The 15,894-nt window shown below is 39.7% G+C and overlaps 1 protein-coding gene, 1 long non-coding RNA gene and 1 other non-coding gene across 3 annotated transcripts; 1 reads left to right on the top strand and 2 right to left on the bottom strand.

Moving 5' to 3' along the window:
• Window positions 1-1,525: 1,525 nt before the first annotated feature.
• LOC138907594 (uncharacterized) lies at window positions 1,526-2,818 on the bottom strand. Its single transcript, XM_070198196.1, has one exon. It carries the CDS (start codon window positions 2,816-2,818, stop codon window positions 1,526-1,528), a length of 1,293 nt encoding a protein of 430 aa, XP_070054297.1.
• LOC117274544 (small nucleolar RNA R71) lies at window positions 2,445-2,551 on the top strand. Its single transcript, XR_004504656.1, has one exon. It is a non-coding gene; the product is annotated as a small nucleolar RNA R71 (small nucleolar RNA).
• Window positions 2,819-3,911: 1,093 nt separating the features above from the next.
• Window positions 3,912-5,504, bottom strand: LOC117274543 (uncharacterized). The gene is made up of 2 exons (XR_004504653.2): window positions 4,779-5,504; window positions 3,912-4,436 (listed from the first exon to the last, which is right to left on the bottom strand). It is a non-coding gene; the product is annotated as an uncharacterized lncRNA (long non-coding RNA).
• Window positions 5,505-15,894: the final 10,390 nt, after the last annotated feature.

Genomic DNA, 15,894 nt, shown 5'->3' with positions numbered 1-15,894 from the left:
TCAGTTTCCGATAGTCCATGCAAATCCACCACCCCGTGACTGTACGATTCGAGATCAACTCGTTATTCTCATTTTGTACGACCGTCATTCCTCCCTTTTTCGGCACACATTAGACAAGACTGACCCAGTGGCTATCAGAGATGGGGAAGATGATACCCGCATCCAGCCACTTGATCACTTCCTTCTTTACTACTTCCTTCATATTTGGGTTCAGACGTCATTGATGTTCCCTGGAAGGTTTGTGCCCCTCTTCCAGAAGAATCTTGTGCATACAAAAGGCTGGGCTGATACCCTTTATGTCTGCCATGGTCTAACCAATGACAGTCTTACATTCTTGCAATACCTTCAATAGTTGCTCTACCTGCACAGCTAGCAAACCAGATGATATAATAACAGGAAAAGTAGAATTAGGCCCCAAGAAAGCGTACCTGAGGTGGGCTGGAAGCGGTTTCAGGTCCAGCTGTGGTGGCTCCTCTATTGATGGTTTTGCAGGTGGTGTTGCTCTCTCTTCTAAGAGTAGGGGCTCGAACTGAGGTTCCCTTTTCTAGAATCTTTGACCTTCGAGAGCCATGACCCACTCTGCCAACCCTTCACCGTCCATCTCTTCCAAATTTATCAAGTAGGCTTCTAGTGGATCCTTGACATTAAGGGTCTCATCCTCTTCTTGCAGTATCACATCTATGGACTCCACTAGTGAGCAGTTTGCAAATTCACTGGGTCTCCTCATGGATTGTTGAACGTTGAATATTATTTCTTCATTGTTCAACCTCATTTTCAACTCTCCAGTCTCACAATCAATTAATGCTCTCCCAGTGGCTAAGAATGGCCTTCCCAGAATGATGGGTATCTCTTCATCCACCTGACAATCAAGAATAACAAAGTCTGCAGGAAATACAAATTTCTCCACTTGCACAAGCACATCATCAAGAATTCCTGTCGGTCTTTTGATTGTGCGATCAGCCAGTTGCAGCAACATTGAGGTTGGTCTAGCTCCGCCAAATGCCCAGTTTCGTATAGATTGCCAAGGGCATCAAGTTTATATTGGCTCCCAAGAAACACAATGCTTTAGCAACAACATAAATCCCAATAGTGCATGGGATAGTGAAGCTACCTAGATCAGACACCTTTTGGGCCATAGGTCTTGTCACAACCGCGCTACAGGTCTGTGTCAGAGTTACAGTGGACAGGTCCTGGAAGTCAAATTTCCGCGACATCAGGTCCTTCATCATTTTTGCATAACCTGGCATTTCCCTCAAAGCATCCATCATTGGAATATTCAATTGAATCTGTCGCAGCATTTCCATGAATTTCCTGTATTGATCATCTTTCTTTTGTTTTTCCAATCTCTGAGGGAATGGTGCACGAATCAATCTCTGTCCATTACTTGATGTCTTTTCTTTGTTGGAAGCTTCTGGCACAAGAGGTGCCACCTATTCTGAGACTTGTTCACTGTCCTTCTCCTTACCTTGTCAACCTGTGCTTGTTCAATTACAACCTTGGTGAGCTCTGTTGACTCATCTGCCTATTATGTAACTGGAGTAGTTGGCGTAGTCTCTCTCCGAAATTGAGCAACTTCTTGCTCTCTGTCTAAATCTCTTCTATTCTTGAGACTCACTGCCATTAGCTGATTTGGGTTCTGTTCCTTTGGGTTAATATTTGTATCTGCAGGCAATGTTCCTTGGGGGCAATTGTTCAAGGCCATAGATAGCTGTCCCAGTTGAGTTTCAATGCCTTTGATTGCTGAATCATGCGCTGCTAACTTTTCTTGCATCTTACCATTTGTTCCAATGAGTTGTTGCAGCATACCCCTGACTTCTACCATATTGTTGTCCTGTTGTTGATGAGGTGGTTGGTAGGCCAACTGTTGCTGGTGCTGCTGATTATAGCCCTGCTGCCTTTGATAAGGCACAACTTGACCTTGTGGTCGTGCGCCTCCAGAATTGGGGTTGTGTTGTGGCAGGTTGGGTCTGTACTGCCGGTTTGGTGTTGGTCCCCATTGTTGCCCACCTTGCCTCTGACCTCCAAAATTATTAACATAATTCATGACTTCTCTGAAGCCCTGATTGTCATTCTCTCCACTCCACGAGCACACATATGACTGGTTTATGCAAGGAGTGCACAATCCTCCATTCGTTGTATCAACAATGTGCACTTGCTTTGTACCGATCTCATCAATTTTCTTTGTCAGTATGCTCATCTGAGTCATGAGAGTGGATATGTTCTCTACATGGGAATTGTTTAGGTCAAGAGCAACAGAATGCACTATTGGTGTAAGTGTCGTACCTCTAGCCATCCAGCCTGAATTTTGAGCCATCTTGTCAAGAAGAATCTTGCACTCTGTGAATGTCTTGCTCAAAAATGCACCCCCAGCTGAAGCGTCTACATTAGCCTTCAAACTACCTGCTAAACCCATATAGAATCTGTGTCCCAACATTTGATCTGGAATGCCATGGTGTGGACACTTCACTAGAATACCCTTGAACCTCTCCCAGGTTTCTTGCAAGGACTCAGTTGGTTTTTGCCTGAACTGCAATATCTCATCAATCTGCCTTGCAGTCTTGTTAGGAGGATAAAACTTATTTAAGAACTGTTTGCCTAATTCTTCCCAAGTGGCAATGGAGTTTATTGGGAGTGAATTCAGCCAAGTTTGAGCCTCTCCAGTCACAGAGAATAGAAACAATAATAGCTTGATGGCTTTAGGGGTCACATTCGGATGTCTTTGGGTCACACATATTGATATGAAGTTCTTCAGATGTTGTTGTGGGTCTTCAATGTATGACCCGGAGAATAGTCCCTTATTTTGCAATAGATGTAGCATGTTGTTGGTGATCTGGAATGTCTCCGCTTGTATCTGAGGTACAGTAATGGCGGTGGCTAAGTTATCAGCAGTTGGTTGTGCCCAATCATATAGAGTAGCTTCTGGCACAAGAGGTACCACCACTCCATTGTTTGGGTCAACCCGATTATTCGATTATTTTCGTTGACATCGTCCACGTTGTCCATTTCAATTTCGAGTGTGTGTATTTGTTGTAACTGTTTGTTCTTCTTGTTGGCTCGATTTAATGCCCTGAATACTTTCTCGGGGTCTGAAAGTCCTTAAAAAAGTTCACCAGCCCTCGAAGAGCTTCTAGGCATACACCCGAGTCACAGGAGAATTCAAACGTGAGAATTTCAATAAAAAAAATTTAAACACTATAAGAAATTGATCCATACTAAGAATCCTAGCAATTCTTCTAAGTTGTAATAAATAACATTGTTAGTCTCCCGGCAACATCGCCAAAATTTGATCACGCCCAACTATGCCTTTTAAGAAGGACTAAGCGGTCGCTGCAAATATAACCCGATTCAAGTTCGGAGTCGAATCCCACAGGGAACTAACCTATTTACTACAACCTTAAATAATGCTAATGATAAACACAGACAACTTCCAGATGCAATAGTTTTATGAATAATCAGTAGAATTTATTTAGCCAAGGAAAAATGATAATAAAATTAGCAATAATCAAGACTAAAATTGAATTCAAGGGTAAAAGGATCTAGGGCTATTGATTTTCCCAATTGCCGGATTAATTCTCAACTCTTTAGCTATAATCTCGCCGTAATACTCTATAAGGATTATGAGTTCCGGGCTACCGTAATTACCTTTCGATCAATTACGATAATTTACTAGAAGCATTCTCTCGAACTACTCTACTTAACAATTTATGCAACTCAGAATCATCCCACCAAAGCTTCGTTATTTCTAACCCCACTTTTAAATTCAAGTAATTAATCTCTTAACTTCCCCCTAAGTGGTGTTGTTCAACAACAATCTAACCAAGTGTTCTTTCTCAAGCAACACAAGGTAAATAGACACGATTAATCGAGGGCCCTTTCAATTAACCACAATACAATATGTAATTGAACAATCATAGAACAAACACGGCTCAATTATAACAAAATAGAGTCAAGACTTCATCCAACAATTGGTTCCATCAACCCTAGATAACAGATTTAGCTACTTATGCTAATGAAAAATAAATCACTAAAATAATTCATAATCAACAAATAGAAGTATCAAGAAGAAGTTGAAAACTCTTAGGAATTTATCTGTCTTCTCCCCCTCGTTCTTGCCTCTAAAATCTTCTAAAAATAGCTCTCCCTCACTTCTGGGCGAGTTTAGGTTTCATATAGGTTTAGGTTAGTCGCCTAAAAAATTACATAATTAACCCTGCGTGTTTGGCTTTCGTCTGCCCGTCCGCGGCCGCGGATTTGGACTGCCTCACTGCCTTGAATTCGCGGACCAGTTCGCGGCCCACTCCGCGGCCGCGCACCTGGAGGGATCGTTTCGCTTGCTTTTCTCGCTCCTTTTCGACCGGGCTAACCTTCGATTGCCCTTTCACGTTCCATGTTGACTCCAAAACACTCGTTAGCTCCCTCCTAGCTCGGAGTAGCTCCTGCAAAGCATCAAATTCTTAATTAGAGTATTTTGTTATCTTTTAGCATTCAAATATCAATAAAGTACGGCTAAATTAGAATGTAAGTAGTGTCTAAATTACATGAATATAGCCTACTATCAGCTCCCATAGGAAATCCAAAAAATGCACAATCATATACCCAAAGATGAAAAACAAATATTGCTAAAAATCAATATATAAACTCATAATTAGGATAACTAAAAAGCAAGAAACTCTATATGTAAATATCAAGAGATCCATTCACAAGTTTGACTGATTGGCAGGCGTATATATTTTAATACTAACAAAGAAATGCAGGCTGCAGTAAATACATGCTATCACCTAATAAACCATGGCGAATTGGCGATGGCCCTTTGATCAAGTTGTAGACTAATAAAAACTGAAACATCTAAAATCCCTATCAACAAATGGCGGTAATATCAACCTGAAAAACCAAATTGTAGAAACAGGAGAATGAGACAAAAACTTCAAAAGGCCAGCAACAGATTTGAATAACAACGGAACACATCGAGAACTAATCAAAATAATGGACAATCAAAATCGTGGAATTATGAAAAGGAAAGTAATATCATGTATCTGTTTCCTGATTTGTCAAATTATCATGATTTATTCAAAAGAATTTCAGAATCATATAATGTGAGAGAGGTGGAATCAAAGGAATCCCTTTTGGATCCTTACAAAGAGAAAAGGATGGACAAAATGAATAAATTATACAGAAGCCACAAAAAAAACTAGATAATCAGAGAAAGCATATTTTATGCAGTTCCTGTTCTTGATGGCAGTAGTAAGTTGGTAACAGAGTGCTTTGATTGATAAACTCAAAAATTATAATACAAGTTAATTAACTCAAAATCTCAGCAATAATCTCTGATGGTTAAAAGGTACAAATCAGAAACTGGACAATCTCGTGAGATTTGAGAAGGAGGAAAATTTGAGAGAATTGAGAATCAACGACTGAAGAAGAAAGAATGAGATGAGAGGAAGGCGTTTTTTCCCAGTAAATAGATGCGACAACCGTAAGGGAGAGAACGAAGAATAGAAGGCGTCAGTTACTTTTGTTTTTGGTTGAAAGCGTCAGTTACTTTTATTAATTGAGAGAAGCAATGTGTGTAAAAAATTAAAGGAGGGACGATTAAATTTTTGTTATTAAAAGCATATAAATGAAAAAAAAATAGAGAAAAGGGAATAAAAATGAAAAACTGTCAAAAAAAGAGGAGAAAACAGATAAATACAATTGCTGGACATAGAAAGGTCCACATCATCTTTTCTATATATATATATATATATATATATATATATATATATATATATATATTTATGAGTTATTCTTTTCTCACATAAACCTAAAAAGCATTACCAATCATAACCAAATTGTTTGACAGACACAACTTGACTTGTAAATTGCGTAAGCGAACTTAATTTTTCTTTATTTCTTGAAAGTGTTTTATACTTTAATTTGTTGCTATATCTACTTATTGATTTTTTTTGTACCACTAACGTATATGTTTACCCGTAAAATGGTACAGTTGAATTTATACGTGGTTTCTAGACAAGTGAATTAATTTGATCCTAAAATAATATAATCGGAAAAATACACAATACTTAACCTTGGAATGTAGGTGAAATAGCAAAGATAGTGATTCCGTGAGCACGGTTTCCAAATACAGCAATGATGAGATCAAAAAGTAAAATAGTGAAATTGTCTAAACCTTTGTATAAAATATGGTATATGTTCTTGCCAGAGATTTCGTGTCCCTTACAATAGTAACTGAGCTCACTATTTATAGCTATACCTATGGGAAAAGGTCCTAGGATCATGCCCTCCTTTAATGCAATTGAGTATAAATGCCAAATTCTCTGTAACGGACCGTCGCTCTTAATGTTGTAGAATATTACTTAGTAAATGCTACTGGGCACAGAGCATTTAATATACTTTTATGAACGTTATCCATTCTGGTGACAAGCGCAGTGGCTGCGTTCGGTCCTCAACCATCCCATCCTGGATTCTACGCGTCCTCCTTTTAGTCAGCCACGTGTCATATCATATTTTACCCTATACAGATAGTCTTCCTGCTTTCCGGTGACATAACTTTGTGTTACCGGAAAGTTGGTAGAAACACCTTTTTGGCGGGAATTACTATAACTCCCTCTGAAGGTTTCTGACAGTTGATTAGACGCACGTCTCTCCGCATTTAATGCCCCGAACACGTGTCATCCCAGGATTCAGCATAACTTTTGTCAATTATCGAGATAATCATGGCCATGAATTTAGCGGCCAGAATTTCACTTATACGCAACTTTATTTTCCTTTACGTTTCACAATTGCTTGAGTTTCTGATTTGCATCCTTGTTTTCCATCATTTTCCTAATTTTCTTCAAGCACAAACTCTTTACCTTTTTCTTTTCCAATGGCTTCTTCTTCCAAACGCGGTGGTTCTTCAAAGAATAAGAACAAAATCGAGACTCCATTCCTCCAACCGTAGATTCCATCATCCCAAGGAGGCTTAGTACTTCGAAGGATTTTGAAGAGAAATTTTCTACTGCTAACCCTCGTACATAGGCTGTTAGTAGGTACCTTTCTTTTATTTGTCCTTCAAGTGTTCCTAATATGAAGGAGGACTGCCGCTGCAATGAGTTTGAAATTATCGTCCTGATCTATCGGAGCGAGTGACCCTTCCCAAGGAAGGTTTTACATACTTTTTCACGTATCGCTTTACGTTGGGTGCATTGTTTTTTAGCGGAGAGCTTGATTCCGTGATTGCGGAGTTTTGCCTTCGCTACCAGGTAAGTTTGGCACAGATAAGTCCTTCAGTGTGGAGGACGATCGCTTTCCTCCGATGCTTGTGCCAAGAAACTAGAGAGGAGCTAACCTTAGCTCATGTGATAAATCTCTATTCCCCCAAAATCTTTCGCGGGGGAATGATAAACCTTTGCAAGCATGGCCACCATGCTTTGTTGTCTAGCATGGATGATGACAACAACTGTGGGTGGATGGAACGATTCGTTGCAGTTGCCACCAATGACATCATTCCGACAATGGCTTCATCCTTTCCGGTTGCATGGAACCGCACTCGTAAGTTCTTTGTATAATATTCCTCTTACTATATATTCTTATATGGACATATCATATCTTCACCCTCCGTATGTTTCAGCAACTCGATGGCTCCCACCGGTGGTGGAAGATTTGAACCGGTGGGTTTAGAAGATTTTTGATGTCACAACGTCCAAAACTCATTCGTGGAAAGAACTAGCCCTTAAGTACGGGTGGAAGGCTATAAAATCAGGGTAACTCTAATTTACCTTGCTTACATTTTTGTATATGGAGAACTTGGTTGAACCCTTCTGACTTTGTTCATGGAATTAGGTCTACCTGTGGGCTCTGTTGCTGTCCTCGAGGAGGACGTACTGGCTGATCATGTTAATGCGCGAGGCTGCTTCAGGAAGCACTTACTCGAACAGGTATCTCTGGGCCTGTTACGGGTGCAAATATCTCTTTACGAAGTCCCTGGCCGGAGGATAAACAAATAAAGAGAAGACATTCTTCCGCGGCCGGGGAAAAGAATAAAACGTCAAAGATTGCTGCCCACGAGTCATCTCCGGTGGCGATGATGACAGGTCCTCCTTTTGGGCCGGTCATAGACACCGTGATGATTGATAATAAAGAAGAAGTTGTTGATGAGGGAGCTTCTTTACACAGAAGGTGACGATCCTCATCATCTCAACATGATGCTCAACCTGTTGAGATAGTTGCACCAACTGAAGACGACGTCTCAGCACTTTGGGGAGAATCTGATTTAGTAGAATATGCCAACTCCCGCTTCCGGGCCCCTATTGTTGTAACCGGTGATGCGAGGATGAGCACCGGGTCCCTGCCGTCTTTGGTTGGCGAGCATCAAACAACCAGCACTTGCATTGGATGTAGCTGCTTCTTACTCTTCAACTCCATCAGCTTCATCTCCACCTTCACCAATATCAGCAACTGCTACATTATTTCTATCTTCGTTTACTCTTCCACTAGCAATTACTACACCATCTCCATCTGCTGCACCTGACCATGAAGAAGGTGTTCCTCTTCCACAGTCCCCCATTCATGGGAATTTGGGGCAAAATTATGCCGCCCCTTCTGAAAATCCACAAAGGAGGAGGAACGTTACTCTTTCGGTCTCTACCGGGTACAACTTGTTGTCCCGGCCGGTGGAGCTTGCTAATTATCTGAAGCCTTTGGCTTCAGAAAAGGACTAGGAAAAGATTCAGGCACTCTCGGGAGAGTGCTTGTTGAACAATGCCATGCACAATGCCACAGCGGTACGTTCTTTTCCTCTTCCGTCACTTCTTCTACTTTAGTATGAATGTATTCTAAGTTTTACTTCTTGTTTTGTAGGCCAACTTTCTTTCTTCTGAGGGCCTTCAAAGGTTGATTCATGAGAAGGAAGAACTTACTTCTGAACGGGAGCATTTTTTGGCAGAACGGGACCAGACTGTTCTCCGCCTCTCGGAACTAGAAACCAGAGCTGCTGAGGCCGCTATCTTGGAGGCTCGTCTGCAGCAAAGTGAGCAATAGAGCTTGAGTTGGTTGCAAAAAATGGACTCCCGACACAGTCTGATGCTCTAGGTTCTTCTAATTCCAGTTCCGAGTTTTCGAAAATGGAAGAAGAATCGGAAGGCGATGAGGCCGAAGGCCAAGCTGGGGAAAGCGCTGATCCATCCGCGGAACCAACTACTCTTTCCGGCAATGCAGATACTTCCCTTCCTCCTGGTCCCAGAGGTGCTGCAGTTTAGTTTTCCTTTCTTTTCTCATTCTGTACTTGTAATATTTTTGCCCGTTCTTGTGAATAAAGACATACTTTTTGTTCAAATATTGTTTGAGTCTTACTTTCGTTTGAATATCCATGCAAGCTTTTAACTTTTGCATTTGCTCAAGTATTCCGCACATGTTGTTCAATTCACGCTTTACTATATGTAGTCTTGGATGCCTTTTCTTCGAAGCATTTTGGTTCCGAGTATTATCCCTTTTACGTGAGGGTTTTTGTGAATTTTTGTGCAAGTTTCCCTTTTACGTGAGGATTTTTATAAATAATTTTGCAAGTTTCCCTTTTACGTGAGGGTTTCTATGAATATTTGCGCAAGTTTGCTTTTTGCGTCCTTTTCATATGCGACTTCAGGTGTATTTATTTTTCCCCGATGGTATTTTGGATTCCGCACACTGATTCATCCGGAACCAACCCTTTAACGTGAGGGTTTTTATGAGAGAGGGCTCTCTTATGTTTACGGTGCTCTTGAAGAGGACGTCTCTTGTTCATTACGACACTAACATTTGAAGTACTTGTTTAACTTTTAAATGACAAAATCAGCTCATCGCTCAGACAAGAAACAAGATAAAAGCAAAAGAATTTCATTTTACTCCTTCTATTTTCAGAAATTACATAAGCATTTTGCTATACTGAAAAGAAATTGCCATTACATGTGGCTATCTTATACAACTTGTTTCTACGGGGCTGGTTGCGCACTCCCAGGTCCTGATGATGCATTTTCTTTCCAGATTTTCATTCCCGGTTGACGTGGTAGTCATTGTTGCCGTATCTTCATATCATTCCCCCAGTGTTTGAATGTAAAGAATGTGAATTGGAACACTAGAAGTCTTGTATCTTCAAAGGTCCCACCAATGAATTGCTAGGTAATCCTTCACTCGGCAACATATCTTATTTACCCTTAGGAATCCATGCTATCGAGCGAAAGAATACCTAATAGTCCTCTAGCGGTTTGTGCCCGTGAACGGTTGGGTAACCTCTGTTTGGTAGCAAACTCAACTTCCCGGTGGAAATTTACAATCGAACCAAAGATTACCTAATTGCCCCCGGGTGGGAGCTTGTTTGTTTGCCTTGCAATCAAAGGTCTTATTGCTTTTGTCTTCGTAGTATGCTTTCTTTCGCTGCCTCGTTAAAAACCTTGCCAGAAAAACCCAATTGGGACAAAAACTGAACGAAGGGAAAAAAGAGTGCAACACATACTTTCAGTTTGAGTGTTGTTTATCAGCAATAATACCTTTTGAGGTGTGCCATGTTCCAGTTTCTAGGCAACTTATCCCTATTCCGGTTCTCCAACTCGTATGAACCTTTCCCAGTGACAGCTGAAAATCGGTAGGGACCTTCCCACGTTGGACCTAGCTTTCTGTAACGACCTAACTTATCATTTGGAGAATTAACGTTCCGTTCAGCGACTTAAGGTCTCGAGAAACTTCGTAAAATGTATTATGACCTGCGTGTGTGGTCGAGTTTAGTTTTCAGAAGATTTAGAATTAAATTGAAAGAACAATTCTGATTTTGAAGCTTAAATGAAAAGAGTTGACCGAAGTTTGACTTTTGAGCAAATGACTCCGGAATGGAAATTTGATGTGTCAATAGCTTCATATGGTGATTTTGGACTTAGGTGTATGTCTGGATTTGGATTTGGAAGCCCGTAGGATAATACGACACATTTCGGCGAAAAGTTAGAAAATGAAGTTCTTGAAATATACATAAATTCGACCATAAGTCGATTGGTTGATAACGAGGTCGGATTTCAATTCCGGAAATTGGAACAAATCCATTATGACATTTATGACTCGTGTGCAAAATTTGAAGTCATTCCGGATTGATTTGATATGTTTCGGCACAAATTATAGAAGTTGGAAGATTTGAAAGCTCATAATTCGATACGAGGCGCGATTCAAAATTTTGACATTTTGTGACGTAATTTGAGGCCTCGACTAAGTTTGTATTGTATTTTGGGATATGTTGGTATATTTGGTTAAGGTCTCGAGGGACTTGGGTGGATTTCAGAAGATTAACGGATTGGATTTCGGATAATGGGATCGGCTGGAAATTTCTGTTAGCTGAAGTTGGGCAGTAGCTAGTGTGATCGCTTCTGCGATGTCTTGGTCACAGAAGCGACATCACAGAAGTGAGGTCGAGCTCACAGAAGCGACTGGGAAGGGGGACTGGGCAGAGGTCGCAGATGCGACGCATTCTACGCACCTGCGTGATCGCAGAAGCGACTACTGGAAGCAGAAGCAGACAGAGCCAGCTGGGCATGGCTTTGCAGATGCGAGCTTTTGCTGGACAGTGTACCATGGGGCTTCGCAGATGCGCATTTTGGCTCGCAAAAGCGAGTCCACAGATGCGACAACTTGTCCTCAGATGCGACAACTTATCCGCAGAAGTGAAAAATGGACAGAAACTTAAGGACAAAAAATGGTCATTTCGCCATTTTCGATTGAGATTTTGGAGGTCGGGTTTTGGGCGATTTTGGAGGTGTTCTTCACGAATTCAACTTGGGTAAGTATCATATATCCGAAAGTGATTATAGCTCATAAATACATGGTTATATTCATCATTTATTTCGTATTTAAATGGAAGAAATCAAGATTTTTGCAAAACTTTTCAAGAATGAAAATTTAAGATTTGGAGGTCGAGTTGTTATCAGAATTTGATAAAATTTGTATGGTTGGACTCGTATCAGAATGGGTGTTCGAATTTCGTAAAAATTCTATCGGGTTCCAAGAGGCGGGCCCCGCATTGACTTTTGGTTGACGTTTTAATATAAAATTTTAAGTCGACGTTTTATTATCTGGAATTGTTTCCGATGAATTTTAATAAAGTTATACAATTAATTTGGATAGATTTTAGCTATAAGGAGGTCAATTCAAGCAAGAAGGCTATTTTGGAATATCGGCATAACTTCAAAAAGGTAAGTATCTTGCCTAACCTTGTATGGGAGAATTTTCCCTTAGGCATTGAGTCTTATGTGGAAATTTTGTGATTGAAAACCATGTACGCGAGGTGACGAGTACATACTTGGTTTATATGTGCAAATTATATCGGTTGAAATTCGAAAACACCCTTATGTATTAAATTAAAAAATTGTTGGAACTTAGTAAATCCTTGATTTGTCATGCCTCATTCCCTGTTTGTCGAGTTTGTATTTTATATGATAATTTGGTGTGATTTCCACTTAGATTTTTATGTGAATTCTGTGTGTTTGTTGATTTTATATTTCTTGAAAATAATCACATTATGGATTTTTCATCTGCAAATAATTAATTAAATAAGTTTAAATTGAGGTGTTAATATATTTATCAAAAAATTGGATTAAAGAAGAGGTTGTTTTTGCTGAGTTATTTTTCCATCTTTGCTATTACTTTTGAGATTTTATATACATTGTGTGGAGCCTTGGGCTATTTGCTGTAATATTAATTGATTTCTTTGTACCTTTGGAAAGGTTGTGGCCTACGGGCAATTTGTAATTGCGAGTGATTATGTGGTGTTGTTGTGATAGTTTTCTATGTAAATTGTTATGTGATTTGGGTTACTGTTATGCGGCGTATAAGGGTGGCATTCCATTGTTTATATCATGTAGGCATAAGGGTTGCATTTCACTGTTATTATATATGTTGGGATATTGTCTAGGCGGAGTGATAAGGGTGGCTATTATACGGAGCGATAAGGGTGGCTATAAGAGCGATAAGGGTGGCTATTGATATTGTCAGGGCGGAGGGATAAGGGTGGCTATTATTATGGAGAGATACGGGTGGCTATAGGAGAGATAAGGGTGGCTATTGTCAGGGATGATACGTGTGATGTGGGATTATTGGGTTGGTGATTTTTATATGATATTGTGATTTTCCTTGTATTTATTTTTATCTCTTGTGCAACTTGTCTTGTTGTTTCGGTAAACTTGATAATAGTCTGATTCATGTTGAAATTGTGAGCTTGTGGCTATTGTCGGGGGTTTATATTATTGGCACGTGAACGGTCCGTGCAGATGTGGTATGAAATATGGGCACGAGGTGCCAGGGAAATATGATGATTTTATTATTGGCACGCAAGTTGTCCGTGCGGTTAGGGGAAAATATGATGATTTTATTATTGGCACGTGAGTTGTCCGTGCGGTTGCGATAGAAATATGGGTACGAGGTGCCGTGAAAATATGAAAGTGGGCTGAGACCCGTAATTTTTATAATTATGAAATGAGGTATCACATGGTGACTTTTACTTGAAAGGAATTTTATTCGAAAGATATTTATTTGAATAAATTGTATTTGAAAGATATTTATTTGAATGAATTATATTCGAAAGATATTTATTTGAAAGAATTATATTCGTAAGATATTTATTTGAAGGAAGTATATTCGAGATATATTTAATTGAAAGGATTATATTCTAAAGATTTTTATTTGAAAAACTTATAGATAAAAGATGTGTATTTTGAAGGACTTGATTAATTGGTTGTACTTGTGTTCATTATTCGTTTGAGAAATATTTATGGTATTTTTGTTGCCTTGTTTATATCACTGGTTGATTTTTGTTTCTATATTGCTAGTTGTTTTCCAGTACTATTGTATACTGCTATATTGCATGAGTTATTTGACTAGTGAGTGTCTTGACTGTACGTCGTCACTACTCCACCGAGGTTAGTCTTGATACTTACCGGTACCGACTGTGGTGTACTCATACTACACTTCTGCACATTTTTGTGCAGAGCCAGGTATTTGAGATATCGGATTCGGATAGAGATTAGAGTGTGATCGCAAGGATTCAAGGTAGGGCTGGTTGGACGTCACAGTCCCTTGGAGTCTTTCCATTTTCTTGTACTGTCAACTCTTATTCGAACAGTATTGTATATTCGATCCTTCAGATCATTGCATGTATTCAGTTAGAGTTCGGGACTCAGTATTACCAGTCTTGGGAGATTTTTATAGTTATTTCCGCTGTTGGTTTTGACACTTGTGTTAAATTCTATTTCAAAAAAATGGCTTGAATTGTTATTATGATCGGCTTACTTTGTCTTAGAGACTAAGTGCCATCACGACGCTTGTGGTGGGATTTTTGGTCGTGACACTTTCCCGCGTTGAGCTCCAGAGTATTTTGTGTTACTTTCCTTAGAACCAAGTCTCCTACTTTGTAAAAACGGAAATTGGCTCTTCGATTGTAATATCGCTCCATCCTCTACTTTTGAGCTGTCATTCTTACATGCGCCAAGCCCCTGCGTCTCTCGAGCAGTTCCAAGTTGACTAGCATTGCTTCGTTATTCGATTCTTCATTTGTCTGAGAATATCTCAAAGTGGGTTCGTGATCTCGTCCAATTTTACACCACAAATCAAGGTTATGAAATGGTCGATTGCAATAATAGTACACAACAAGAGTCGGGATTGATTTCCACAGGGAGCTATATATGGGAGTTAGGAGTATATATTGTAGTATGTGAATTTGACTATCTTAATTTACTCTTCCACAAATTTGGGTTGTTTCTATGTCTAATTTAAAACTAAGATTGCAAAGTGAAGAAATAAAAATAAGAAAATTGTTTTTGTTGTTTTTCAAGTTTTGTAAAAAGCCTAGGGCTATGACCATCACCTAGGTGTTTGCCTTATGGGATATAGACCTTAATGCTTGTTTTTTTGATCGGGGTGTATTATAGCTATCAACTCTCAATTACCCACTCAATAACTCTCGGTTAAAGAGTGATTTTGCCCAATTTGACTTTCTCAAGTCCAAATGGGTATTGAACAAAACAGTTAATAGAAGCTCAAGTCCTATTACTATCTCTAGGTTGAACCCTTTAATTGGGATTATCAATCTCTCGATTGACCCAATTTCTTGTTAGCCAAGTTGTCCTAGACTAAGTCTCTCTTTCTCAAGTAGAGACTAAGTCAAATAGGCATGAACTAATATTTGCAACCATTAATTCCACAAATTAAAGCATGAACAAGGCTAAATAATAAACACCCAACCATAAACAATTATCAAATTAAACACCCATAAGGTTTACACACTAGGGTTGGATCATAACCCTAGTAAACATCTAGCTACTCATGCTTGAAATAGAAGAAATAGAAGAAGGAATGATAAATAAACTCATATTGTGAAATCAAAATGATAAAACCTATGTTAAAATATCCCCAAATATGAAAAACTACTAAAATAAGTAAAAAAGAAACGGCTACTGTAGCTGCTGATGTCAAAAGTTGACCTAAAATTGTGAAACTCGTCTATTTATACAGGGCTAGAAATTTCGGACAAAAATGCCTTTCGGGAGGTTCTGGAGCCGCACAATTCCATGTGCGGTCCGCAGAATTCTTCAACTTGTCACGAACTGGAGGTCTGCGGCTACATAATTCTGATCTGCGGCCGCAAGGCATCCTTTCTGCGGTCCGCACTTTTACATCCGCGGTCACAACTGGGTCTTCTGCGGTTGGCACTTTTACACCTGCGGCCGCAACTGGGTCTTCTGCGGTCTACACTTTTACACCTGCGGCCGCAAGATGCTTTTTCTGCGGCCACACAATTCCTGTGCAGTCCGCACTTCTGTGGGACTTGAAATGTACATTCTCTAAAATTTGTTCCTAGCCATCGTTTACAGCCACACAATTCATGTGCGGACCGCACTTTGCACAAAGGTC

This window comes from Nicotiana tomentosiformis, chromosome 3 (assembly GCF_000390325.3).
Source record: "Nicotiana tomentosiformis chromosome 3, ASM39032v3, whole genome shotgun sequence".
Lineage (NCBI taxonomy): Eukaryota > Viridiplantae > Streptophyta > Magnoliopsida > Solanales > Solanaceae > Nicotiana > Nicotiana tomentosiformis.
The sequence above is the reverse complement of the archived record's forward strand: the minus strand, read 5'-3'. Positions and strand labels throughout refer to the sequence as shown.